The 27,580-nt window shown below is 36.8% G+C and overlaps 1 protein-coding gene across 5 annotated transcripts in view; it reads left to right on the forward strand.

Moving 5' to 3' along the window:
• TBL1XR1 (TBL1X receptor 1) overlaps positions 1-9,077 on the forward strand; it is a 178,761-nt gene extending 169,684 nt beyond the window's left edge. For all 5 annotated transcript variants that reach the window (XM_045502925.1, XM_045502924.1, XM_045502922.1 and 2 more), the window contains 2 exons: positions 3,267-3,368; positions 4,234-9,077. In XM_045502925.1, the coding sequence (XP_045358881.1) occupies positions 3,267-3,368; positions 4,234-4,260 (129 nt within the window). In that variant the 3' untranslated portion in view covers positions 4,261-9,077. The remainder of the gene's footprint in view (positions 1-3,266; positions 3,369-4,233) is intronic.
• The last annotated feature ends 18,503 nt before the right edge of the window (positions 9,078-27,580 follow it).

Raw genomic sequence — 27,580 nt, forward strand, 5'->3', positions numbered from 1 at the left:
CAGAGAGCCAGACACGGGGCTGGAACTCACCAACTGTGAGATCATGACCTGAGCTGAAGTCTTGACATTTAACTGACTAAACCACCCAGACACCCTAATTTCTTTATTTTCTAAAAGAATTGTCTTTGAAGGAGCTATATGTGAGCAGTTAATAAAATGTATTAAAGGATAAGATTGTATGGCTCAACACAATGACTTATCAGAAATAAATTTAAAACTATACTATCTTTGGGTACCTGGATAACTTAGTTGAGTTGAACATCAGACTCTTGATTTTAGCTCAGTTCATGATCCTAGGATCGTGGGATCAAGCCCTACATCAGGTTTGCACTGGCGGGGCTTGTGCTGGGTGTGGAGCCTGGTTGAGATTTTCTCTCTCTCCCTCTCCCCCACTTTTGTGTGCTGTCTCTCTCTTTCTCTCTCCCTCTCTCTTTTAAAAACAACAACAACAACAGAAAACTACCTTTGTAGGGACAGTACTTTATACAAAGGCTACCTTTGTAGGGACAGTACTTTATAGAGATCCTTTCCTAAAAATGGAGAAAACAGCCAGTTGCTCTAATTTTTTCATTTTCTCACCTTTTTAGTGTTTCTGCTCCATGTACTGTTTTTTTTTTAATAGCAGTCACTTGACTCTCTCCCCCACCCTCCCACCTTCTTCCCCGCCAATCAGTGATCACCTCTTAAATGGTCATAGCACACCGTAGTAAGTTATTGTGGGCTGTGCTCTTTGTGTAGCTGATCATCATAGTTGGTCAAACTATTTTTGCATAAATCATCAATTTCAAGTATCATTTTTAATTAAGTTATACATTCACATGGTCCCCTCAAAACACTAAAAAGGTATACACTGCAAAGTCTTGCTCCCATTTTCTTCTTGATCCCCTATAAGTAACTTCCTGAATTTGTTTGGGAATAAAAGTGTTGATTCCTTCATTTTTATGCTCTATTTTATTTTTTCATTTGGATTTTTAACTGCCTTGGAATTGATTTTTATATGTATGATGTGAGGTAGAGATCTAATTTTAATATCTAATGGATAACCAGTTGTCTCAATACTGTTTAACCCTTTGCTATCTCATAATGCCATTTCTTTCATATACCAAGTTCTCATTGTGGTTTGTTTATAGATTCTCCACTGATAGACATTTGTATTCGTATATACCTGCATCATTAGCATACTTTTAATAAGTAACTTTATAAATTTCCTCTCATTAAGTCTTCTTTTTTCCCATCATTAAGGTCTTATAATTTCTTTATGAAGATCTTATTTTTTCTTAATTTATTCTGAAGTGCCTTGTGGATATTATTATTAACCATGAATGGCATCTTTTTAAAAATATGTTCCTTTTACTTACTGGTTGTTGCTTGTGTTTGGAACATTAGGACTTTTGACACATTGAGACTGAATTCATCCACTTCTCTGCACTCTCTTGTTAGTTCTAATTGTTTCTCCTTGGTTTTTGCTGCAAGTTAGTATTTTTGTTGTGATTGAATAGCAGAGACTTTCTAAAAGTAATCCATAGATAATTTGCCTGTTGTATACATTTTCAGTCCCTTATTTACTCTATTATGAGAAAATCAGTTTAAATGAAATTTGGGTATGGAAGTATATGATTCTAATGGAAGATACTGATAGGCTCTTAGGGGCATTTGAGCAGCTGTCCATACTGTTTAGATGTATCACAACTGCGTATCAAAAAATGTCAGTTTACCTTTTTCTTTTTAGTTTGAAAATAGTAAAATGCATCTAGTAAGTTTTTAGAGGATGACTTTCTCCTGCACTTGTCATAAATAAATCAAGTTTTTTTCTTTCCTCATTTGGATTATCATCCATATGATCTGTTACCTAAGCATTTCACAGATAAATTATTGAAGTCTGGTTTGAACATATATACAGATTTGAGTAGTGCTGATGATCCATTGGTCTTTGTGAATATTAAAGCTCTAGCTTGTTGACTATGTTGTTTTGGTTCATTTATAGCTTACTCTGAGCTTAGAGATTGGGAAGTGCTTTTGAAAGAAAGCTGTTTTTTTTTTAAACCCCAAATTTACTGTCCTATAGGTTTTATTTTCTCTCATCAAAAGATTTTAGATTTTGTTGGTGCCACTCCTTTCTCCTAATTAACCATGGAAGTAAGCTCAAGACTTACTATGCTTACACTTGTTCATTAATCTTTTAAATTTTGAGAAATTTTAAGTAGGGTTAAAAAGAACAGTTGAACCTTCCAAATGTGATCAGCTGTAGCAGTGCACCTGTGGTTACTTTAATATTAGCAGACGGACTTTGAAGAGGAAAGCAAAGGAAGACAGTCTCAATGATTAAGTTAGGGTTGGCTGCCTGAGAAGGTATTTACAAGGCCGTGCTGCCATGTTGTTTTTATTTAGATCTGCTGCCTTTAGTTTGACCTTTTTTGGTTATCGTAAAACTGAGAGATACTTCTCTGCTTTGTCAGGGCAGAACATCAGAACCATAGTTTTCATTGTTTTCCAATTTCTCACAGCAGAACCTCTGTCTTTGCCTTGGTTAATGACTGGTTTCCTAGAATAGATTTTTTTTACTGAATTTTAAGTATTCAGTGGGGCAGCTGCATGATTTTGGTTTCTTTCTTTTTTTTTTTTTTTCCTTAAATTTCTAACCTCTTTCAGGAGTAATGGACGTGTATTCCTTCAGCTTCTTTTATATCTCTCCTAGCTTAGGGGCTACTCAGTAAATATGGAGTAACTGACTTATACTGGAATTGTCTTTACCGGCTTATTTTACTTTCTCTTTAGGATGTTTTGTCAAAGAAATTCTGACTTAATTTTGTCTCTCTACATGTTGGCCAAACTCATGCATCCTTCAACAACAATAATTTATTTTAAGCCATACATATGAGTGTTTACTTCTAGCTGTTAACTGTGTCAAAGAGACCAAACATACCTTAGCTAAGAATGGTTATCAGTACTGGAGAAACTGAATGTGTGTGTGTGTGTGTGCGTGCGTGCGTGCGTGTGTGTGTGTGTGTGTGTGTGTGTGTGTGAGAGAGACAGAGACAGAGACAGAGACAGACATGTTGAGAGCAGGCAAGTGTTATCTTTTTATAGAAAGATCCTCATATCACATTTCTAGTGTTTCAAAACTTGTATTTATTTTGGAGTCAAAGCTAAATTCTATTTCTGATTGCTAGAAATAAAGCCATGTAAGAGTAATATTTGTACCTCAATATTTGGATTTCTAATAATATATGCTCTCATTTTTAAGAGTCTGTTTTTCAATTTTTTAGACAGGTGCTCTAGTTCACAGCTATAGGGGAACAGGTGGAATTTTTGAAGTTTGCTGGAATGCAGCAGGAGACAAAGTTGGAGCCAGTGCATCAGATGGTTCAGTAAGTATATGAAGTGTTTCCACGGGAATGGGTGTGTAAGCATAGTAAATAAATGTGGCTTATTGTGGTTGTGACTACAAAAGTCTTCTTTTCATAATGAATCTTGTGATAATGGTTTTGGTCCTTTTTACTGAAGGCTGTATATTTTTCATGTTTATTTCATTCAAATAATGTAAACAGAATTTAGGCTATGTTTGCCAAAAGAGTATCTTCATAATCAAGAAATGGACAGTTATTTTTAATGTAAACCTTCGTTAGCAAAATTGAGCATAGAAGAATACCACTCTGAGCGAGATTTGAATTTTTAATGCCTATTTCTACCTTGTCTTCCTTGCAGAAGAGTGTTGGTGGCCCAGGGAAGGGGGAGTAGAGGCAGTTGAGTCCTGCATTGAGGAATGTGTGATACTGAGAGACTTTCAGGATGAGGTTGGCCAACTCTTTATAGAAATATTAGTTGTGGCTTCGAAAGCTCTGAAAGCAAAAGGAAGATACAGACGATATTAGCCATTAGCTGCTTTCTGAAGCTATAGTTTTATATAACCTAAGGTATCTTTCATTCATGTCCAAGAGATAGGAAATGGTCTATTTTGAGCATATTTTTTCTACTTTTTAATTAATAGTAGATCTTCAAAATTTAAGCCACGTTCTTTCTTGGTAGTAGTAGCCCATGGTTGTTGCCTCCATCTACTTAGACGATTTATCTGATTTCTGTTGGTTAAGTGCCCAGTGCCATGATTACTGTTGCTTTACCAGTTTCGTGAACTAGGAAGTAAAACTAGATTTCAAACTGTACTATTGAAACATTAAACTAAAACTGTACAATGAAATTCTTAACACACTGGTTGATTATTTTAATTTCTTACAGGTTTGTGTATTAGACCTTCGGAAATAGCGCTACTAGTTGGAAGCCATGGACCGACTATGAATGTGTACATAGCCAAAATGACTGTCCCTGACCCATGTACTGCTATAGTCCCACTTGAACCATGGCCAGTCCACTACAGCCAAATCTAAAAGAAATATATACATACAGTGTATATAAACAAAATTGCACCCTGAAGATGACAGAATTTTGTCACAGCTTGTGAATTCTGTTCACCAAGTGCTGGAATCTAATCTGCTGTGCCCCTAAAATAGCATTTAGAAGTTTTGGATATGAAAAACAGAAGAGAAAGAAATATGCGTTATAAAAGCAGCCCATATGTGTACCAGTTTTTGGATACTAATGACAGCCTTGTTTCTCCCCTTTGAATCAGAAGACACCATGGATTATATTCTTTTTTCCCTTCAGTAGTTGAGCAGTTTGTATGTACAGAGAAAATGGACTTACAAAAACTTGCAGCAGTAGTTTGTTCTTGCTTTTAAACTTTGTTTTCAGTTTAGTTTATGGATGCATGAAGTAAGGGAGTGAATCAGTTTCTTGTTTATATTTTTTTCACCTTTTAAACAAAAAATTCTTAAAAATATTTTAATGCATTCTTTTGAAGAGATAGATGTTTGGTACATTTTATGGCTCCCAGAGCATATATTCAATTGGTGCATGTTGTGGAAGGGGGAATTGGAAAGTGAATGAAAATATATGACTTTTGGTCATGTCAATCTGTAAGACACATCAGTAAAAGGATATTATGCTCTGTTGTTTTTTTTTTGTTTGTTTGTTTTGTTTTGTTTTTGTTCTTTTTTTTTGGTGATGTGGCTTAAATGCAATAGTTTCTTTTTTGGGACATATTTCTGCCAATTAAAGACTAGAAGGGCACAATTTTTTTTAATACCATAGAGAAGATGCATAAAAAGAATCTTCCGATGTTTTGTAGCCATAACTAAATTATGGTTAAAATGTGCACTATTGTGAAAAGGAGCAAAGTAGGTTTGGGTTTTTTTTTTTGTTATTGTTTGTTTATTTGTTTGTTTTGCTTTGTTTTTTAAGAGATTAAAATGTTTCTGGATAAGGATTAGCTTCTCAAAGTGTCCATCATTCTGTGTAGAAGCTGAAAAATGTAATGTAACCAAACTCCAGTATTAAAAATCTCTCATGTTGTTTTTCTTTATACAAAGCAAGATAACGGCATATAACACTGCCATTACATGGCAAAATGTTTGCTACCTTAGTTTAAAAACAATCTTTAAAACAAAAGACTTGCTTCAAGGTGTTTTTAAATAGCAGTGATTCAGAATTCAAAAAAGAAAAAAAAGTATAATTGCACTAACCTCCCTGCTGCTCCGATTCTGCATTCGTGGTACTTGTGACTACATTTTTTTTCAAATACGGATAGATTTAAGCTGCTATTTTTTTTTTTTGTTTGTTTTTTGTTTTTCAGTAATCACTACTATATCATGTCTTTTACTCTGTTTATAATATCAAGTATTTTCTTAAAGATATAGGTATCAGAGCAAACCTCTTCTTACGCTCATGCAACTAAAAGCTAAAATACACAGAATTTGCAAATGAGAGCATTTGTTTATATGTGTGATCAACAGGGTTTGTCATGATTAATGTAAGTATCCACAAGTGTCAATTTTGAAGAGAATAGTTGTCAAATTTGTATCTCAAAAGATTATAATTAAGGAGTTGCTTATTATTAAGCTTAGCAAATTTATAACACTATTTCTGTCACTAATTATTTTGAAGCCTTTACTACTAAAATTTTAATCTATGTTTTAAGTAGAAACTGATTTAACCCAAGTAATGCAGCTTTGATTTTTAGCATTTGTTGTTTTGCTATTTTTACAAAACAGCGTTGATTGAAGCAAGTCTTGGTTTTACTAAGGTAGGATAGCATTTGCTATTGGTAAAGAGAATAAATACACTTAATTTCACAATACATTGTTATATGTACCCCAATTATTGTTAGTGGGGACTATGATACTGTAATAATATTTTTTAAAATTTACATCCAGAGAGGCAGTCATTCATGATGGTTTTGTGCCAGCTGTTTTTAGGGTTTTGGATCACATTATAGATATTTAGAACTATAACCCTGTGACTTATGTAGGAAACCTAATATGCTGAGTATCTGGCACTTGAAATCCTGCTTTTATTGCTAGAGGTCCACATCTGTGGTTAACCTCTGTTGTTGTTTTAAAAAAATAAATAAAAATTTAAAAATCTGTGCAATAATTTTTAAATGTGCTCCCAGGAATAGACACAAATGTTTTGAGTAGGTTTAAGCTGCATTTTCCTTTAGCGATGCATCTGTCAATTGCACTGAATTTAAATCTGAAAGTCAGAGGTGATTATTGATAGTACTTTTGTATTTTGATATGGACAATTTATTCATTTGCATACAGTTACTGACTTTTTTCCCCCAGCTGATTAAAAGTGATAGTCAAGAAGTTTTGCAGTGTAGCTGCCAAAATAGACAGCTACATTTTTATGGTATTGTCATCTTTTCTTTTTTCTTTTTTTTTTTCCTTAAACTTTAGGTATTTTACTTAAGCATAATAGCCACAATAGGACATATTAAAAGATTATAAATACAGAGCTTTATTATCCTGAAGTCTTGGGTCTTTTAAGTATAAACTTTATCTGAAAGGTATCCATTTTGTAGGCTTGGGTTCTTTATGAGCATACAGTTGTTTATTTTTGCTGCTGTTCTCAACATCATCATTGCCTGCTGATGTGCCACCATGCTGCTCCAATAGACAAAAGTAAGATTGCCTTGAATTTGAGCAGTAACTTGATTGTAGGAGACCAAGTTTCACAGCCTGCAGAATTCTGTATTTGAGGTTCTTGGCTCATTTTTCCTTCCTTTTTTTTCTGAGAACTTACTCCTGAAGATCAACTGATTCCAATAGATTTTCTATTGGTATTCATTATATATCATTGTTGTATAAGCTACTGTAAGAAACGTATAAGGAAAAATAGAAAGGAAAACTTGAATGAATAGAATACTCATTGATTGAAGTAGAATAAAGAAAGAGCAGCTGTCACTCTTAAACTTCATAAAGGAATATCATTTTTCTTCTCCATGTAGGAAATCTGATACGTGCTTATATTTGTTCCAATCCCCATTTCTGTCATTGATCAGGTACCATCATTGACTTTAAATGACTTTTAGAAGTGGTAACTTTTAATTTCCTGATAGATATTAGAGTATATTGAATTCTGTTTTAATGAATAATTCTCTAGGTAAGTATGTTTTAGGATTAAACACCTTTTACAGATACTGAAAGTGCCTCCTTTTGTGGTGTAAAAAAACAAATTATGGTGCAAAAAGTAATTATTAGATTGAATTACATGAAGGTTTTTTGCTTTTTGACATAAAAATGTCAAGAGAAAGGCCAAAGATTTGTACTTTTTCACTTATAAAGCACTCCTTTTTTCCTTAAACTTCTTTCTGTCAAATTAGATTTAATGAGAGAGTACTATTTTTAAGGAGCTATCTGTTTATGTAGAATGATTTTGTTAAGAGTAATGTAAACTATTAACGCATAGAGGCCTGAAGAGGGGTATGCATTTTTGCTATTTAAAGGAATCACGAATGACTGTCCTTATGTGAGCAAAAATGTTCAATTTTACTAAGTAAGCAGAAAAACAAATCTCAAATGCAGTGCTGTTTACTCTTTTCAAAACCGTTTTCATTTTCTTAAGCACATTGTACATTTCTATAGAACCTGCATTTATTCTCACATGCTAAGGGTGGTACTTGCATTTGGTGAATTACTGTTGATTGTTTCCACAGAAATTCTATTTCAGTGGACCAACATTGTGGCATGGCAGCAAATGCCAACATTTTGGGGAATAGCAGCAAATCTACAAGAGACCCTGGTTGGTTTTTTTTGTTTGTTTTTGTTTGTTTTTCCTTCTGAATCAGCAGGGATGGAAGGAGGGTAGGGAAGTTATGAATTACTCCTTCCGGTAGTAGCTCTGAAGTGTCACATTCAATATCAATTTTTTTTTTAACATGATTCTAGTTAAATGTAGAAGAGAGAGAAAAAGAGGAAGTGTTCACTTTTTTTAATACACTGATTTAGAAATTTGATGTCTTATATCAGTAGTTCTGAAGTATTAATAGCATTCTTTGTTTTCTGCCTTTACGTTGACAATGTTGAAGCAGGGTGAATAACTAGGGCATATTTTTTTTTTTTTTCTAGTAAGCTGTTTCACAATGTTTTCTTTGGCGTTTCTGGATAAGTTCAAGAAAACATTCTGCATGTTGTATCTAGTCTGATGTACTTATCCATCTCATTAAAAACAAACACAGACTGCATTCTGTAGCTCTGTAATCCCTAAATACAGAAGTAATTCTCTTCTTTCCTGACTTTGACATTGTAGCTATAATGTTCTAATTTTGATTTTTACAAATCCTTTGGGTCTAATTCTGTGAGCCTACCTATAGCACTGGATTAAAATGTCTGCATCATTTCTTTAGTTATCCAGTTAACTTTAAAACTGTTGTAAAAGTGTAAACCAGCCCATGACAGTTTTTTGTACATGTTAAAGAACTTTATTGTTCAGTTTTCATGATTATTGTGTAAGGAAGACTGATATAGATGTTCTATGCTGTCCTGGACCATGTTAATTACACTTCTGATGTATTTTGGTTCCACATCACAATGATTTGTCCCCAATGATCCTTTTATCCTTTCTAGGCACATTTTTTTTTGTTGTTGTTGTTGTTGCAGTTTCCCTTTGCATTGTATTGCTTTGACAACTGTAATTTGAATCAGATCTGAAAGAGGTCCAGAATAAAATATATTTTGATATTATGTTGGCTGTGTACATATATAAAACCTTTGATACCTATGTAGTTTGTATAGACTGTTTACTAGTCAAGTAAAGAGAGGGATGCTATTTCTTGTTTACAATTTCTTGTTTACATTTTAATTGCATTTACTCCTCCAATGTTCTATTGTAGAATAAACTTTTTTTGCTTTGAGTTAGCCTTCCTAACATATAACATGTCTATTCTCTCCCAAGCTGTTATCATTTGTAACAACTGCCATCAGAACCCAAACCACTGTTTTTCATAACTGTATTGTTTTCTAAGCTATATGTTTTAAGCCCATAGATAAAATTACAAATTTTACTATTTTATTACTTCTCACAGGAGATGAAATTTTTTAAATGAAGGGATTATTTACTATTTTTATTAAAGAATAATAGAGCATTTAATCAGCTAAGAAATAAACAATTGCTTTGAATTATTTTCAAAAATAATACTGTATTGAAAGGACATCGTTTCACATAAACTAAAAGAAACCTCAGATTCATTTGCTTAGTGTGCAGTTTAGCACAAAACCGTGTGTATATGTTGCTGAAGATTTTAGGGCCGGGTTCTCAACTTCCTTAATGGCATTTTTGTCTCATATAAACCTAACTTAAATAATCTTCTTCCTTAGCTAGTTGCTTAAGTTGCTAACGAACCTTACAATCTTTGAGGAACGGTACCAGGCACCTTCCAGTTTCAATTAGTCCTAGCTCTTGAGTACTTAGAGACTTTTTAAAAGAATCATTGAGCACATTTTTTGTTTTCCTTTGTTTTTTAAAAACTTACATTCCTCAGGTCTTCTACTTTTCCGTTTCATTTCCTTAAGCAGAAACTAACACAGGCATAGACTTGTCATGTTTTATTAAATGATAAGCTTTTGCCGTTGCTAGAACTTTCTGACAGTCTTTCATTTTCAAAGGGTTAACTTTTATTGCATGGCATAGATTAATAATCTGCATTTTACACTTTGAAAAAGTGTTGGACTACTAAGGATTATAATCCATCTAAGCTTAAGGTAAAACAAATCAGTCTGAGTAGTCATGGCAGGGGTTATTTTTAATTTCATAGTTCTTCTACTTTACAATAGACCAAATTTCTAACCTGTTATACATAGCAGATGAAAGCTTACTGTTTCCCCAATATATTCATTTGCAAAATGCAGTGGAGGAAAAGACACTACGGACAGTAGTTTTATGGTGCTTTTCTCTGCTGTACCAAAGCTCTCTGTCAACAATGAAATGTTAACCCTATGCTCCTTTTTCTGCATGTTCCTTCTTAAATGTCATATCTCAATGCTTATTTGTCCTAACTTGTAATATTTTTGTATTAAATTTTTTAGGAGTTCCTTGTAATTTCTTTATAATTTAAAATATATTAAACACAAAGTGTTTAGTAAAGTACAGAAGACAATTATTAATGTTTCTTGGTTGTGGGGTTTGTATGATCAATTATGCTAACAATTCACGTTTTAAGAACTAGGATCAGTGGGATGGAATCTACACGGAAAAAAATAATACAAATCTATTTTTTTTTTTTTAAAGTATGTTAATCCACTGTCAGAATGGCTACTTTAAGAGATTCTGCACTGCTGGGGCACCTGCGTGGCTCAGTCGTTTGGGCAGCTGATTTTGGCTCAGGTTATGATCTTGTGGTCCGTGAGTTTGAGCCCCGTGTCAGGCTCTGTACTGACAGCTCAGAGCCTGGAGCCTGCTTTGGATTCTGTGTTACCCACCCACCCCCCCCCCCTCCGCCCCCGCCCCTCTCCTCTGTATTAAAAAAATACTGCACTGCCAGAAATATCAGAGGCATATGTTGGAGGGCCACTGGGCAGGACTACTATAGATGCACTGAATGGATACCTCAAGTAGTCAAACTCTTGGCATTAAAAATCCAGTCACACTGAACTCAGTCTGAGATACCAGACATTTGAAAACATCAGCTTTCAGAATCTCATACATTCAAATTAAGGGATTCTGAGAAATCTACACATTGTCAGGTCCTCTTCCACATAAGCATTTATTGGCTTAATTTATACACTGTACTTCACCAGGTTAATTATGATTTTCCAACTTGGGTACCTGAGGAGCAGTATACTCGGTAGAGGATAAGGAATAGCTAAGACTCCTGGACGAAGTGGCCCATTTGACGTGGATATCATAATAGAGGCCTGAGGTCATCAAATAATTCAAATTAAGTTTAATATGACATAAAAATGTAGCTATGTAGTATGTTTTAAATGTTTCCATTTAAGTGGTTGAAACAGTATATGGAAATAAACTTAAGTATGACGTACAAGTGTGGTGTTGAAGTAAATGACGTCTTGTGATGAATCCGGTCTAAATTAGAGGTAAGTAAACTTTACTTTTTAACAATGTTGGTTAACCTAGAGTCCATTAAGACCCTTTTTAAAATAAAATACTTGGTCCTACACTGAACATACTGGCTAATATGATAGCACTAGGGCTGTGTACATTTTTTTGTGCTTGTTTGTGTGCCATAGATGATGGCGGGGGGGTGGGAGGGAAGGAAGGGGTTTGTGTAACTGGCATACTGTATATTTATTATAAAACGCATGCTGGTAAATTCCCATTTCCAGACTCCCAACCAGTTTCCTCAGTGGAAACCACTGTTAATATCTTGCGAATATTTTTAATACCCAAAAATAAAAAAGGAAAACATAAATGCAATTGTAGATTTCCTTGATTTCAGAAACTAGCTTTTTCATGAAAATAGTCACAGACTTCTGTCTCACCAATGTAGGTACTTCCCTATGCTGTAGATGTGGAGTATGCGATAAAGGTTTGTTAAGAGGATGAATTCTGCCTCATGGCCTGGTTGAATCCCAACTCCACTATGTAACCATTTGACCTAAGGAGCTATTTTCTTCATTTCCCCATCTATAAGATGCGATGTACCTACCTCATAGATTGGTTATGAAGATTAAAATTGTTACCATACATAAGCCCTTAGAGAATAGTGCCCAGTTGTATAAACTACACTAGATGCTGCCATTATTTTGATTTTTAATGGTTGCATTATACCCCATAATTTCTCCCCCTATCATGTATACATGTGATGTTCGCCATCAGGTACTACTCGTATTGCAAGACATGGCTCGTTTATTAAGTTAAAATGTATTAGAAATGTTTGCTCATCTTGTGGAACACTCGCAAAACAAGTTACTCGCAATCCAAGGTTTTACTGTATTTTTTTCAGTGTTTCCTATTAGAAACAATGGTGCAATAAATATTTGCATATCTGTGAGGCAAATTCAGCAGTTGATACTGATGGACGCCACTGGTTAAGAGACATGAAGAATCTGTAAAACTCGCCATCCACCTATTTTCTGCCTTAACTAAATCTTATTTCAAAAGCAGTCACTTAGGAATTTGTAAAAGGAAGATTTCTTGGGAAAAGTCATTTGTATATTTACTCAATGTGCGTACAGAAACGAGAATAATTTAGACCAATAAATGACAATCGTGGCAGGAGCTGGCAGAAAACTAGTTTTTAAGACTATCTTACTAGTCGTTAAATAGTGAATTATGACTAAGATTTTGTTAAACATGGACTATTTCTGCCATAGAGTTAACTATATAAATTCAATTATGAATTTCATGGAACTACCAGCATATTTAACGATATATACTAATATTGCTGGGTGCTAAATTCCTAGTCCACATGCTAGAATAGCAGGTATTCACTTTTTTTTCTAGGATTTTTTTAAATGCAATTTTTATACATTTTACCTTCTTGAGCCTTGGTTCCTCTCTTATTTTCTTCAGCATATATGTTTGTTAAATATCTAGAGTATGTCCCAGGAAGTGTGTTTACCACTAGATATACAATAGTGAGCAAGAAAAAAAATATAATCTGCTCCTGTGAAGTGTTAGGGAATTAGGTTGAAGAAGCACCTGAAATTGTTTTTCAAAGTCGAAAACTGCTAAATACCGGCAGTTTCAGAGGGTTCAACATAATGGAAGGCAGTGTGTTTTTAATGGCAAGGAGTACCTAACAGTTTGGACTGTTGACCCCTTAGACTAGGAGAGCTTGCTGGGCTATGTTTGTCCCAGGACACCCAATATGGCCTTCCCCGTGATCGACTTGGCCCCTGTAACTACTTGTTTTTTGTCATTTCAAACAATCTGGATTAACACCTCCACTTACTACTTTAAACATTGTCCATCCTTACTATGAAAAGCAGAGAAATTAAGCACTTTAGTCCTCCTTATCTTGAGAGGTTTGTTATAATTTTCACTTGTTAAAGATGTTAGGCATATTTTTGCTGTCCTTCCATTACCAACCAGGAACCTCCTAAGGGTTGGAAACTTGTGCCAATCACTGTGTGTCTCTCTCCTCAAACCTCACCCCTTCTTGGTTTCCAAAGGCAGTTATCACACATAAATCGTATTTGAATCAAAGTACATCTTCCTCAATAGCTACACGATAGCTCCTACCATTCAATTACCTCTCACGAGAAGCTAGTTTGGAGTTTGCGGTTTAGGGCTTTGCTACTCACTGTGTAGTCAATCAACCTCACCTGGAAACTTAAGTCAGTTCAACGTTCCACCCTGGATTCTCATGAATCAGCAGCTGCAACTTAACAGGATCCCCTAGGTAAATTATATGCATATAAAAGTTTGCGAAGAATTACTTTATCCTGAATTCCTTGAAATTAGCAATGTATCTTGAGACCCCATAACACAGTTGTTGGTCATGGTAGGGGTAGAGGAAAGGAGGAAGGGTTCCCCAAAAGGTACTCTGACACAGCTTACTGATTAAGACAGAGTAGTAGAATGCTAGGATACTAAGGGGTTCTCATAGTAATCCTACCCATCTTAAAAATGTCCAAGTCAGTATCTTAGGCTCTGACAAAATTAACTGGGTGAGCGTGACAAGGTTACCCACTCTCTACCTGTATCCTTAGATTGAAGCAAGAATAACAATTACCTGCCTTAGGTTGGAAGAATTGAAGGAGATGATGCACATATTTTATAGCACCATGCCCAGCACATAATTAGGCATGAGAAAAAGCATAACCAGGATTGCTTCCCAGGGGTGATGCTGCAGGAGGGTGCTAGGATGCAGAAGTTCCCGTCCCCTTATGTTGCCATTTACATCATCTACACTGTCTTCTATAACCACAGCTGTTCATGCTCAGTTTTCTATTGAGGTGCCGTACTCAATTTGAGATCATGGTTCTTCATTCCTGAGTTCTTTATTTGGATCTGTCCTTTCATTGGATGGATTTTTATCTTCAAATATGGCTAGTGAGTTTTCTCTCTCTTGAATCCTTGCATATGTGAGGCTCTTGTGCTGTCTTATGCCCACAAAATGAATACCTGATCTATTGTATCACATTTTCTCCTATCTCCGTTGATCAGAGTTAATGTGTAAGTCAAAAACTCCCAGCTTGAGAACAAGTGGTATTCCACCCAAGACCTACTAAATCAGGTCACATGCAGAGTGGGTGTCCGCTGTCTGCATTTTACGCCAGCTCTCCGGAAACTGCTAATTTCCACTAAAACTAGAGAACCGCTGTTGTGGTGCTCCACCATCTCCTAGCAACCGCTGCTGCGGTGCTGAAGGCCAAGGCCAACATGGTTTTTTGCCTTTTTATAGGTCATGTTTTTATACCCAGATTTCTAAGGATTTCTTTGTCCTTGAAACTCAGTGACTGCTCACAATATGCCTCGGTGTTAGTCACTTCTGAATCTGTCCTAGAATGTGGCAAGCCATAGTAAATGCAGTAGCCACACATTCACATTTTCCTTTACTTAAAAAAAAAAAAAAAAAAGACTATACTTTTGAATATGTCTCCTATTCATATTTTGTGGAGCCTTGCTGCAGGCCCAGCTGAACTATGGAAACATGACTTTCCAGTGGCACCAATCTATGCCATTGTGTGATTTTTCTCCACTAGTTCTCAGTAGGCCCAAGGAAGATGGATGTCTTAGGTGGTGATCAGACTAACAGCATCAAGGAGCATTTAACAGTCTACATTTTGCTACAGGATCAGCACTCACAAGTACTTACAGAACATGGGGCCCTCGAGTCAGGAAACACCTGGGACAGGTGTGGATAACACTTGTAAGGAAGTTCAGGTTTCTGGTATCTGAGAAGGTTTCTGTGAGGAACCATCGTGGCCTCCCTTGAAGGCAAGGGTAGCTGGATTAAGTGTGCCTGGCATGTAGGCTTCCGGGGAGAGCTTAGAAGCTCTGCTACAATGAGGGGGCCTGCCAAACAGGTGATAAAGTTATGGTTGCTCAGAGTTGTCAGAATTTGTGGCAATGCCTAGGGGGAGGCAGGCTGTGGATTAGAGGCTAAGTGGCAGGACACTGGGGTGTTCTGATTAGCAGTTGTGAATTTAAGGGGCTGAGGAAGATTTGTCTCCTGCATTCAATCACATTCTTGTCATCCTCAAACAAATGCAAATCCCTTCTGTAGGGTTTCTTCTCCCCTTGATGCATGTAATTGCCTCTCCCTGGATGCTTTCTCCCCTTTCTCATTTGTCCAATTCTTGTTAGATTCCACCAAGCCAAGTGCTTCTGGGAAGACAAGCCTCCCACCTGCTCATCACTTCCTTCCTTTTGCCTTTGCCCCCACTCTGAAGGGGTTAGGTGCCCCTTCAGCTTTCTCAGTGTCCTCTACATAGCTCTGACTTTAGAATTGCTTCCTATGCTGCTTCTTAGATTGAGTTCCTGAAGGACACTTCTCTGTGGATACCCAGAGCCCAGAACGGTGCCTGGAAAACAGTAGCTGTTTAATTTACTCCTGCTAAGTAAATCATAAAAATGAAAAGGTGACATGCTAGAATGAAAAAAGCACCACACTTTTCTTACAGATATTAGTGAACTTCAACAGGTTACTTTACATCTGAACGTCATTTTGTTACCTTTAAGAAACATGTATATAAGATATCCCACTTTCAAGATTGTTCTAAGGATTAGCAGTCACATAAATCACATAGCACAGTGACTGGCATAGGTTGGACTTTCATATGTGGCATGATTATTGTTACTATCTTTACTGTTAGAAACATGCCAGAAAAAAACATTTGTCAGGATAATTTGTTGAAAATAATTGGTTGTAATTAGATTTACAAAGCACTGCTATTAGGGACATGAATGTGGAAGTAGTTTATTGAGCAAACTGTTATTTACAGTTGTATTTTGTTATGATGGAATTCTTAAAATATGTCATTGTTTTTTGCATGAAACCTGGTTGGATGATAACGGTGATGCATGTGTCTAATCAGTTCCCTTATGTTACTTTATCAGCATTGTTTTATGTCTTGTCCTTAGTCTCTACTACATTTTTCTTTTTTTGCATTGTCAAGAATTGGAAAATGCACTTTTCAAAGCAAGTCTGTGCCAAGTATCCATTTTGTGATCTATTATTTATAGAAAAACATCAGAAATGCATCAATATTAAGAACCAAGTTTCTAAAGATGTAGCATTTCACATTGCACTTTCTTTTGGCTTCTATTTCAATTATCTCACTTAGACTTCAATTTTGAAACATTAATCAAGGTCAAAATAGCACTTCTCTTTTGTGTGTTTGGTCACATTTGTCTTTCAGACGTAGACCTTTCGTTCTATGTAATTTCTTTCCCCTTAGGCTAGTAATACATGTTCATTTTAGAAAATTTTAAAGTAAAAAATGCTGGGGTGTGTGTAAATAAAGAGAAAATCACAGGTGTAAGTTTTATCTAGCTTTGAGCAGGATTCCTGAGTATTGCTAAATGTAGGCCTTCAAGCCGTTTTGGTGAGGAAGCAGGTATCCTGCTAACCTACACAGGGCATGCAGCGTGAGTAAGAAAGAAAATTGTTTCATCAAGTCGCTGGGATTTTGGAGTTGTTAGTGTAGCGTACTCACTTTCTACCCCTACCTGTGACTCACCTGGGCATTCTCTCTTACAGCAGGTTCTGTCAATTACATGATATTCTAGACAATTTTGATGCATGTATAAGCAAAAACCAAGGCGTTTTGCTTTAATGCCAAGAGAATTATGCTGTACTTGTTTTTATGTGACTTGATTTTATTATTTTTTTAAATATTTTGAAACATCTTTTCATCTCATTCTCTTTTTTTAATGTTTTTATTTATTTTTGAAGGAGAGAGAGGGAGAGAGAGAGAGCGAGCATGAGCGGGGGAGGGTCAGGGAGAGAGGGAGACACAGAATCCGAAGCGGGCTCCAGGCTCTGAGATGTCAGCACAGAGCCCGACGCGCAGCTCAAACCCACGAACCATGAGATCATGACCTAAGCCGAAGTCAGACGCTTAACCGACTGAGCCACCTAGGTGCCCCTCATCTCATTCTTTTTAAAAACAGCTTTATTGACCTCTACTTGACATAAAGTACATACTTAAATTATACAAGCCCATGTGTTTTGACCTACGTACATACCTGTGAAACAATTACACTTACAAAATGAACCTACCTATCACCTTCCAAAGTTTCTCTTGCCCTTTAGAAGTCTCTTGGTCCTGGGGTGTCTGGGTGGCTGAGTCAGTTAAGCATCTGACCTGATATCAGCTCAGGTCACGATCTCATGGTTCATGGGATTGAGCCTCAAGTCGGGCTCTGTGCTGGCACCACAGAGCCTGCTACTATTCTTAGACAATCACTGATTTGTTTTCTGTCGCTGATAATTGGTTTGCATTTTCTAGGATTTGATAAAAATGGAATCATTATTCATTTTAGGGGTAGGGATAGTCTAGCTTTCACTCAGCATAATTATTTTTCATTTATGGTTCATTATTTTTTATTGCTAAGCAGTATTCTATTGTATGGATATACCTTAAATCACTTAATCAATAACCTCTTGAACGTTTGGGTTGTTTCCACTTTTTGACTATTACTAATAATGTTGCTATGAAGGTTCATGTATAGGACTTATTCGTGGGGGCTCCTGGGTGGCTCAGTCAGTTAAGCATCTGACTCTTGATTTTGGCTCAGGTCATGATCTCACAGTTGTGAGATCCATCCCTGTGTCAGGCTCTGTCCACACTGGGTGTGGAGCCTGCTTAAGATTTTCTCTCTCCCTCTCTTTCTGCCTCTCCCCTGTTCCCTTGTTCTCTCCCTCCCACCCCCCACCACCCCCCCCTCAAAACACAAACCAAACCAAACAAAAACACTTATTTCCCTTGGGTAAATACCAAGGAATGCAATGGATGGGAAATTCTTATTTTCCTAAGAGACTGTCAAACTATTTAAATTGGGTGTATTGTTGGGGAGCCTGGGTGGCTCAGTCGGTTAAGCGGCCGGCTTCGGCTCAGGTCATGATCTCGCGGTCCGTGAGTTCGAGCCCTGCGTCGGGCTCTGTGCTGACAGCTCAGAGCCTGGAGCCTGTTTCAGATTCTGTGTCTCCCTCTCTCTGACCCTCCCCCGTTCATGCTCTGTCTCTCTCTGTCTCAAAAATAAACATTAAAAAAAATTAAAAAATAAATTGGGTGTATTGTTTACTGTTTTAACATTTCAACCAGCAGTGTTTGAGAGTTCTAGTTGCTCTACACATCCTCACCCACTTGGTATGATCAGTCTTAAAAGAAAAAAATTGTCTTTTGAATAATTTAAAATTTACAGAAGAGTTACAAAGATAGTATAGTAAGTCCCAGAGTTACAAAGATAGTACAAGTCCTCTATATCCTTTAGCCAGCTTTCCCTGGCTATTTGATACACTAAGTGAAATAAGTCAGAGAAAGACAGATACCATATGTTTTCACTCATATGTTTACCTTGAGAAACTTAACAGAAGAACACGGGGGAGGGGAAGGGGAAAAAAAGTTACAAACAGGCAAACCATAAGAGACTCTTAAATACAGAGAACAAACTGAGGGTTGATGGGGGGGGGTGGGTGTTGGGGAGAGGGGAAAGTGAGTGATGGGCATTAAGGAAGGCACTTGGGATGAGCACTGGGTGTTGTATGGAAGTCAATTTGACAATTATATAAAAAACTAAGAAATTCATATTGTCATGAAACTTTGAACAGAAACTAGAATTTATTCAGATTTCAGCAACTTCTCTACCAATGTCCTTTTTCTGTTCCAGGATCCAGCCCGGCACACCACGTTGCACTGAGTCACAGTGGTCTCCTCCAATCGGTAGCACTGTTTCAGTCTGCCTGTTTTTCCCATCCCTGCCACATTTTAAGAAGTCTCGACAAATACTTCATAGAATGCCTCTCAAGCTGGGTCTATTGTATATTTTCTCATGATCAGAGTGGCATTATGGATTTGGGGAGAGCAGACAACAAAGTTCAAATCTCCTTGTACTCACATCATTACAAGGGGTAGCCCATATCAACATGTTTTATTATTGGTGATGTGAATTATGATCATTTGTTAAAGATAGTGTCTACAAGTTTTCTCTGCTGTAAGGTTAATACTTTTCTTTTTCATATTTTATTCATTAGAAATGAATTACTAATTCCAGCACACGTTCAAGGGAGAGAGAGAAATTAAACTCCACCTCTTGGAGGAAAAAGTATCAAATAGTCTGAGGACATATGCTGAAACCACTACAGTAATTAATATATATTTGGGAGGATATTTTAAGGTTATGCAAATATCCTGTTTCTCCAAATGTTGTCCCCTGAATTTTCACATTCATCAGTGAATCTTGCCTGTGTCAGTTATTACAGTAGTATTTTAACAGGGATTTTCTATTTCCCTTGTCCCTTTTATGTTTATTATTTGGAATTCTGCAAGGAAGATTTGTCCCTTCTCTCATACCTTGTTTGTTTGTTTGTTTAATAACTTCTCATATCAGTGCAAAATTTGGTAATCCCTAAGACCACCCTCTCTTCTGACATCAACTGCAAACTTGGGGGTCCTCAAGACAAACTTCAGGCTCAATAATTCACTAGAAGGACTCCCAGAATTCAGCAAAGCCATTTTGCTCAGTTTTATTATAGCAAATTAAAATCAGCTGAGGGAAAGAAGTGCATAGGACAGGGTCCAGGAGACACCAGGTGCAGAATTTCCAGTTACATTTTCCCGATGGAGTCATGCTGACAGCGTCTTCTTCTCCCAGTATTAACAACCAGAGAAGCGTGCCCAAACCTTGGTGTCCAGTTTTCTTGGGGCTGGCCACGTATGCTGTCTGGCCCAAAGTCCCTACGCCCAAAATCACGTTGTTAGCATAGATTATCTGGTACAGGCCAATGCCTCCAGATAAATGAAGACATTCTCATTATTCAGGATACCCAAGGGTTAGAAGTTACTTCCTAGGAATTGGAGGCAAAAGCCAAAGCTCTCTACCGGCAAGGTTAATCCTTACTGAGAAATTAGTATCAAATTGTAGGTATTTATTTTGTTCTTTAGATTCGAATCCAATGCTATCATTATTTTTTTTGCTCACATATTCCTTATTTAGCCATTGAGAGGTCTTTCAGGTTGGCTCGTGTGCCCTTTCAACATGCCTCATCGTTTCTTTAAAAAAAATGCACTTTGCTACTTTTTGACATTGAAAGATACTCCAAGCATATCTAGAATTTTCCCTTCCCCAGCTATAGAAAAAGCCATTTCTTCAAAGAGCTCTGTTTCCTTTTACTGGAGAATGGCATTTAGAAAACAAGATCTGGGAGTTAAGTGTGTTCCTTACTACCAGGCTCCTTTACTGAGTATAGCTTGTATACAAATACACACATGTGTATTATCTCATGTATACTAAACATTTTTATTTCATTATCTTTATATATATTAAAATAAACATGGGTTCACACTGATATCTCTGACTCTATTCCAGTACTGCTTGGGTTCAGTTTAGCCTTTTCCCCTTGCTTACATGTCACTTCTCTCTTGTAACCTGGCTCTCATTATCTTAATTTGTTTACTTATTTGCTCCACCTTAGTATACATGGAAAATAGTTTCATAATTAACTGTGCCCCTGTGCAAAACAAAACTTATGAAATATAATACAGTGGTTTTTTGTACATTTGTTTAAAATAAATTTTTAAATTTATTTTAGAGGGAAAGCAGGGGACAGGGGCAGAGGAGGAGAAAGAGAGAATCTTAACAAAAGCAGGGCTTGATCACATGACCCAGGAATCATGACTTGAGCTGAAATAAAAGATGGTCAACCAACTGAGCCACCCAGGCGCTTTTGGTGCAGTTTTTTTTTTCTTCCTTCCCTCGCCTCCCCTTCCCTCCTCCCCCCATTTTTTTGTCTTATATCACATAATCATGCCCATCATTTTCCACCTTCACAAAGGATTCCCTAATCACTCTTAGCTAGAATTCATCTTTTTTAAATTTTATTTTGAGAGAGCACGTGAGAGGGGGAGGGACACACACACTCAAAGAGAGAGAGAGCGAGGGAGGGAGACAGAGAGAATCCCAAGCAGGCTCCTCGCTATCAGTGTAGTGCCCCACATAGGACTGGATCTCACACCCTGGGATCATGACCTGAACCGAAATGAAGTCAGAGGCTTAACTGACTGGGCCACCCAGGCCCCTATATAGTTCCTTACAATATCTAGTGAAAGCAAGGGTTCCCAAAGTTGCTTAGAGCTTCCAGTCCAAGAGGGTGACATAGGAAGACTCTGAACTCACCTCCACTGGCACACCAAATTTATACCTATTGTATTTATACCTGTTTATACCAAATGTACATCTGTTTATAGAGCAATTCCTCCTGAAGGAGAGCTTAGGGCTGACTGAACAGCTTCTGCACAACAAAAGATGGAGAAAAGAGCAAGGGAGAAGCCCCCGGGGCAACGTGGTCACAGTAATGAGGGGAACCCCATTTTCCATGTTGCGAACGCCGTGGGGACCGGCAGGACCGAGGGACGGGGAGCAGATTCTGTGGCCCTGGGGCTCAGAAGAAAAGCTGCGGTTTAAAGGCAACTAGGGTAGAAACGAATCAGCACTAGAACCCAGCCAAGCTGTGGCCAGAGGAGCTGGGACTCTGTCAGGGTTGGAGGGCTGCAGCCGTCTGGCTTTACTCTGGGTTTACGCGGGGTTTACGTTGGGTTTACGCTGGGTTTGCGCTCCCTCCGTCTTGATCTTGAGCGCAGCCGCGAGCACCTTCCAAGCCCTCCACCTCGCCCGGGCTTCAGAAGCCCCAGCCGTCCTGACCCCCAACCCCCACTCCTGCCTTGGGGCATAGGACAAACTTGCGGTGTAAAAGAGCAACTGGCACAGGAAACATCCAGCCCTAGAACACTCCACCGAAGTGCGGGAGAGCGGCTAGAACCCTCTTCCGGTTGGAGGAGCCAGTGAGCACCACGGTTTGTGTTCCAAAGTTACTTGGGTAAGTTCCTTTTACTTCCCACTCCTTCAGTGACGTCGTGCTGCTACAGGTGGGACAGACGCTGGTCCTTGTCTCATGGAGTCCAAGAATGAATCTCGCAGACAACAGAGAGTGAGGAAAGCGATAGAGTTTATTGAAAGAAAGTATAAAACGCTCAAGAGTGAGAGGGGTCCCGACTGGGTAGCCGCTGAGGAATTTTGTCCCTGACTTTTAATTGGGACCTTATCAGAAAACTTGAGACTCCATGCATGGCACCTAGCCCAGGTGGCTCTGGAATACCTTCATCCTTTTTTTCTTTTTTTACCCCCCAAACCCACCGCTTCTTCAGCCTCTCACTTGCAGCTGCAGTCTGTCTCACCGAAGGTCCCCTGTGTCTCCCTGCCTGATGTGAACCCTTTCCCTATTCAGTGTCACACATTTGTAATATAGTTGGATTTATTTGCCAGCCTGGATTTCATCTTGACATACTAGTTGAATTATTTTTAATTTCCATGCAGTAAAATTCACTCTTTGTAGTATAAAAATGTATGAATTTGACAAATGCATAGTCATGTATATACTAAACCACCAAAATACCACAGAGAAACCGTTGGATTACCCTCAAAATTCCCAGGTACAACCACTTTGTAGTCAACTCCTCTCCCTCCTTCAACACTCAAACACTCACTGATGTATTTTCCATTCCTGTAGTTTTGCTTTTTCCAGGTTGTCATCTAAAGAAAATAACAGATGTAGCCTTTTAAGTCTGCCTTCTTTCAATTTCTTAAACGCATTTATGATTTGTCCTTTTTGTTAGGTGAATCAGTAGTTCATTCCTTTTTATTGCCAATTACTATTCCATTGTGTAGATGTTCCCTAGCTTTTTTATCCATTTGCCTGTTGAAGGACATTTTGATTGTTCTCAGTTTTTGGCGATTATGAATAAAGCTGCTGTAAACCCTTCTGTACAGGTTTTTATGTGAGCAGGTTTCAATTCATTTGGGTAAATGTATAGGAGTGGGAAGAAAAATTGTTTAACAAAGTGGTTGTACCATTTTTTTTTTTTGTTGTTGTTACCACAGCACAATTGATTGAGAGTTTTTGCTGTATATCCAGGTCAGCATCTGTTATTGGTGGACTTCTTAAACACCATCCTAATAATTGTGTTGTAGTATCTCAGTGGCTTTAATTTGCATTCCCCTAATGACTAATGAAGTTCAGAGTCTTTTCATGTACTTATTTGCCGCCATATGTCTTCCATGGCAATGTGTGTTCAAAACTTTTGCTCATTTTTCAATTAAGATGTTTGTTTCCTTTTTATTGAGTTTTGGTAGTTTTTTATATTATGAATATGAGTCTTTTATTAGATACTTTTTACATGTTAACAGTGTTTTTCTAAAGCAGAAGTTTTAAATTTTGAATTATTTTTAAAGCAATCATCACTTGGTGTTATATCAAAGAGTGTCATATAGTTGGAATCATATGGTATGTAGCCTTTTCAGATTGACTTCTTTCTCTTAGTAATATGTATTTAAGTTTCCTCCACATCTTTTCATGCCTTGATCGCTCATTTCTTTTTAGTGCCGAAGAAAATTCAGTTGTCTGTCTGTACCACTGCTTATCCATTCTTCTACTGAAAGCCCTCTTGGTTGCTTTCAGGTTTGGGGAATTATTAATAGGCTGCTGTAAACATCCAGGTACAGGTTTTTGTATGGATATACATTTTCAACTCCTTTAGGTAAATACCAAAGAGCACAATTAATGGATTGCATGGCAAGAATATATTTAGTTTTATAAGAAACTAAATTGGAAGGCAGTTAGGAAGTGGCTTCCAAAGTGGCTGTACCATGTGAGCATGAGAAGAATGTGACTCTGCTGTTGGATGAAGTTGTCTATAGATGTCAGTTACATCCAGTTGATTGATGGTGTTGTTGAGTTCAGCTATGACCTTACTGATTTTATGCCTGCTAAATCTGTTCATGTCTGATAGCAAAAGTCTCCCACTATGATAATGGGTTCATCTGCTTCTCCTATTTCTATTAGTTTTTGCCTCATGTAGTTTGATGCTCTATTGTTAGGCACATACTCATTAAAGATTGTTATGGCTTCTTGCAGAACTGACCCCTTTATCACCATGTAATGCTTTTCATTATCCCCGATAACATTCCTTGCTTTGAAATCTGCTCTGTCTGAAATAAATGTAGTTGCTCTTGCTTTCTTTTCATTAGGATTAGCATGGTATATTTCTCTCCATCCATTCTTTGCACCTATGTATGTCTTTATATTTAAAGTGGGTTTCTTGTAGACAACATATAGCTAGGTCTTATATTTTGATCCACTCTGACAATCTCTGTCTCTCCCCCCCCCCCATAATACCTTTATTGAAGTATTATTGACAAAGAAAAATTGTACATTTTTGGGGTGTACATGATGTTTTGATATACATGCACATTGTGAAATGGTTACCACATTTAAGCTAATTAATATATCCATTACCTCACATAGTTACCTATTTCTGAGTGTGTGATGAGAACTACTCTTTTAGCACATTTCAGGTATAGAATACAGTATGATTAACTATAGTCACCATGCTGTACATTGGGTCTCCAGAACTTATTCATCTTAAAACTGGAAGTTTGCTCCCTTGACCAGCATATCCCCCTTCCCCCCACTCCCCAGCCCTTGGTAAACACCATTTCATTCTTTGTTACTATGAGTTAGACTTTTTTAAAAATATATATTCTACATATAAGTGAGATTATACAGTATCTGTCTTTCTGTGACTAGCTTAGCTTATTTCATTTAGCATAATGTTCTCCAGTTTCATCCAAATTTCCCATCACAAATGACAGGATTTCCTTCTGTTTCTAAGGCTGAATAATATTCCATTGTGTGTGTGTGTGTGTGTGTGTGTGTGTGTGTGTGTGTGTGTGATCACATTTTCTGTATTCATTCATCTGTTGACAAACATTTAAGTTCTTTGTATATCTTCACTACTATGATGATACTGTAATGAACATGGGAGTGCAAATAACTTTTTCAGATAGTGACTTTATTTACCTTGGATATATGCCCCAAAGTGGAATTGCTAGATCATATAATACTTTTATTTTTAATCTTTTGAGAGCCTTCATACTGTTTTCCAGAATGGCTGTACTAATTTATATTCTCACCAACAGTGTACAGGGTTCTTTTCTTTCTATATCCTTGACAAAGCTTATGTTTTGACTTTCTGGTAATAGCTATGTATCCTAACCAGTGCAAAGTGATATCTCATTGAGGTTTTGATTTTCACTTCCCTGATTAGTGAGGTTGAACATCATTTCTTATACTCATTGACCATTGTATGTTTTCCTTGGAGAAATGTCTATTTAAATCCTTTACCCATTTTTAAATTGGTTTGCTTGTCTTTTTGCTATCAAGTTAAAAGAATTTCTTATATATTTTTGCGATTAATACCTCATATGATTTGCACATATTTTCTCTCATTCCATAGTTGCCTTTTCATCTTGTTTATTGGTTCATTTGCTGTGTGGAATTTTTTTAGTCTGAATAGCCCCACATATTTATTTTTCATTTGCTTCTTATGTAAATTCTCTGTCTTTTAAAGTCTTATTTATGTGATCTCTTTACCCCATATGGCACTCAAAATAATGACCTCAAGATCAAGAGTCACATGCTCTGCTGACTGAGCCAGCCAAGTGCCCCCAAATCTCTTTTAACTGTTTCATTTAGATCATGAAGTGTCAAAGTGATTATTCATATAGTTGGATTACTATCTTCCATATTCATTATTGTTTTCTATTTGTTGGCTTTGGTTTTTTTTGTTCCTATTTTCGTCTTCCATTTTTTTCCCTGCCTTTTGTGGTTTTAACTGACCATTTGATATGGTTTAATTTTCTTTTCTTTCTTAGCATATTAGTTATACTTCTTTCTTTTATTTTTTTCTTTTTTACCCATTTCAGTGGTTGCCCTAGAGTTTGCAATATACATTTACAATGAATTCATGCTGCCATATATATATATTATATATATATATATGCTGTCATATATATATATATATTATATATATATATATAATAAATACCATACTGCTTCACAGGTAGTGTGAATACCTTACAATAACAAAGTAATCCTGATTCCTCGCTCCCATCCTTTGTATCATTGCTGTCATTCATTTCACTTATATATAATCATATGTATATACATAGTCATATATACATATCAAATACACACACAATCACACACACAGAGGATATATTAAAGTGTGCAAAATTGAGTATGTTGTTGCTGTTATTATTTTTAACAACCTCTTATCTGTTAGATCAATTAAAAATAAGAAAAATGTAAGTTTTTATTTTACCTCACTTATTTCTTCTCTGATGTTCTTCCTTTATGTAGAGATGAGTATCTGACCTACATCATTTTCCTTCTGTCTAAATAACTTCTTTTAACATTTCTTGCAGGGCAGGTGTACTGGCAACAAAGTCTCTCAATTTTTGTTAGGCCAAGTCTTTACTTTAACTTTACATTTCAAGGATTATTTCACAGGGTACAGAGTTCTAGGTTGGTGGTTTTTTCTTTCTCAACAGCTTAAATATTTAGGTCTACTCTCTTTTTGCTTGCATGGTTTTCTGAGAAGTTGGATGTATTTTTTGTCTTTCTTTATCTATAGATAAGGTGTTTTTCCCTCTGACATTTTCCTAGGGTTTTTCTTTATCTTTTTAATTCTGCTGTTTGAAAATGATGTGCCTTGGTGTATTTGTTTTGTTTTGTTGTTGTTGAGTTTTTTTTGTTTATTTTGGCATTTAGCCTTCTTGGTATTCTCTGAGCTTCCTGGAGAAGCTGATGTTGTCTGACATTAATTCAGAGGTAATCTTGTCATAATTGTTTCAAATATTTCTTCTGTTTCTTTCTTGCTTCTCCTTCTGATATTTCTATTACATATACTTTTTATAGTTGTCCTTGTATATACTATTTTGATTTTATTCAGTCTTTGTTTTCTTTGCTTTTTAGTTTTGGTGGTTTCTACTGGGATTTTTTTTTTTTTTTTTTTTTTTTTTAAGAGAGAGAGAGAGCATGAGCAGGGGAGAGGGAGAGGGAGAGAGAGAGAGAGAATTAATCTCAAGCAGGTTCCATGCTGAGTGCAGAGCCTGATGCAGGGCTCAGTCCCATGACCCTAGGATCACCATCTGAGCTCAGATCAGATCTTGACCTGAAATCAAGAGCCCAACTCAGTCGGTGACTGAGCCACCCAAATGC

This window comes from Leopardus geoffroyi, chromosome C2 (genome assembly GCF_018350155.1).
Source record: "Leopardus geoffroyi isolate Oge1 chromosome C2, O.geoffroyi_Oge1_pat1.0, whole genome shotgun sequence".
NCBI classification, from domain to species: domain Eukaryota; kingdom Metazoa; phylum Chordata; class Mammalia; order Carnivora; family Felidae; genus Leopardus; species Leopardus geoffroyi.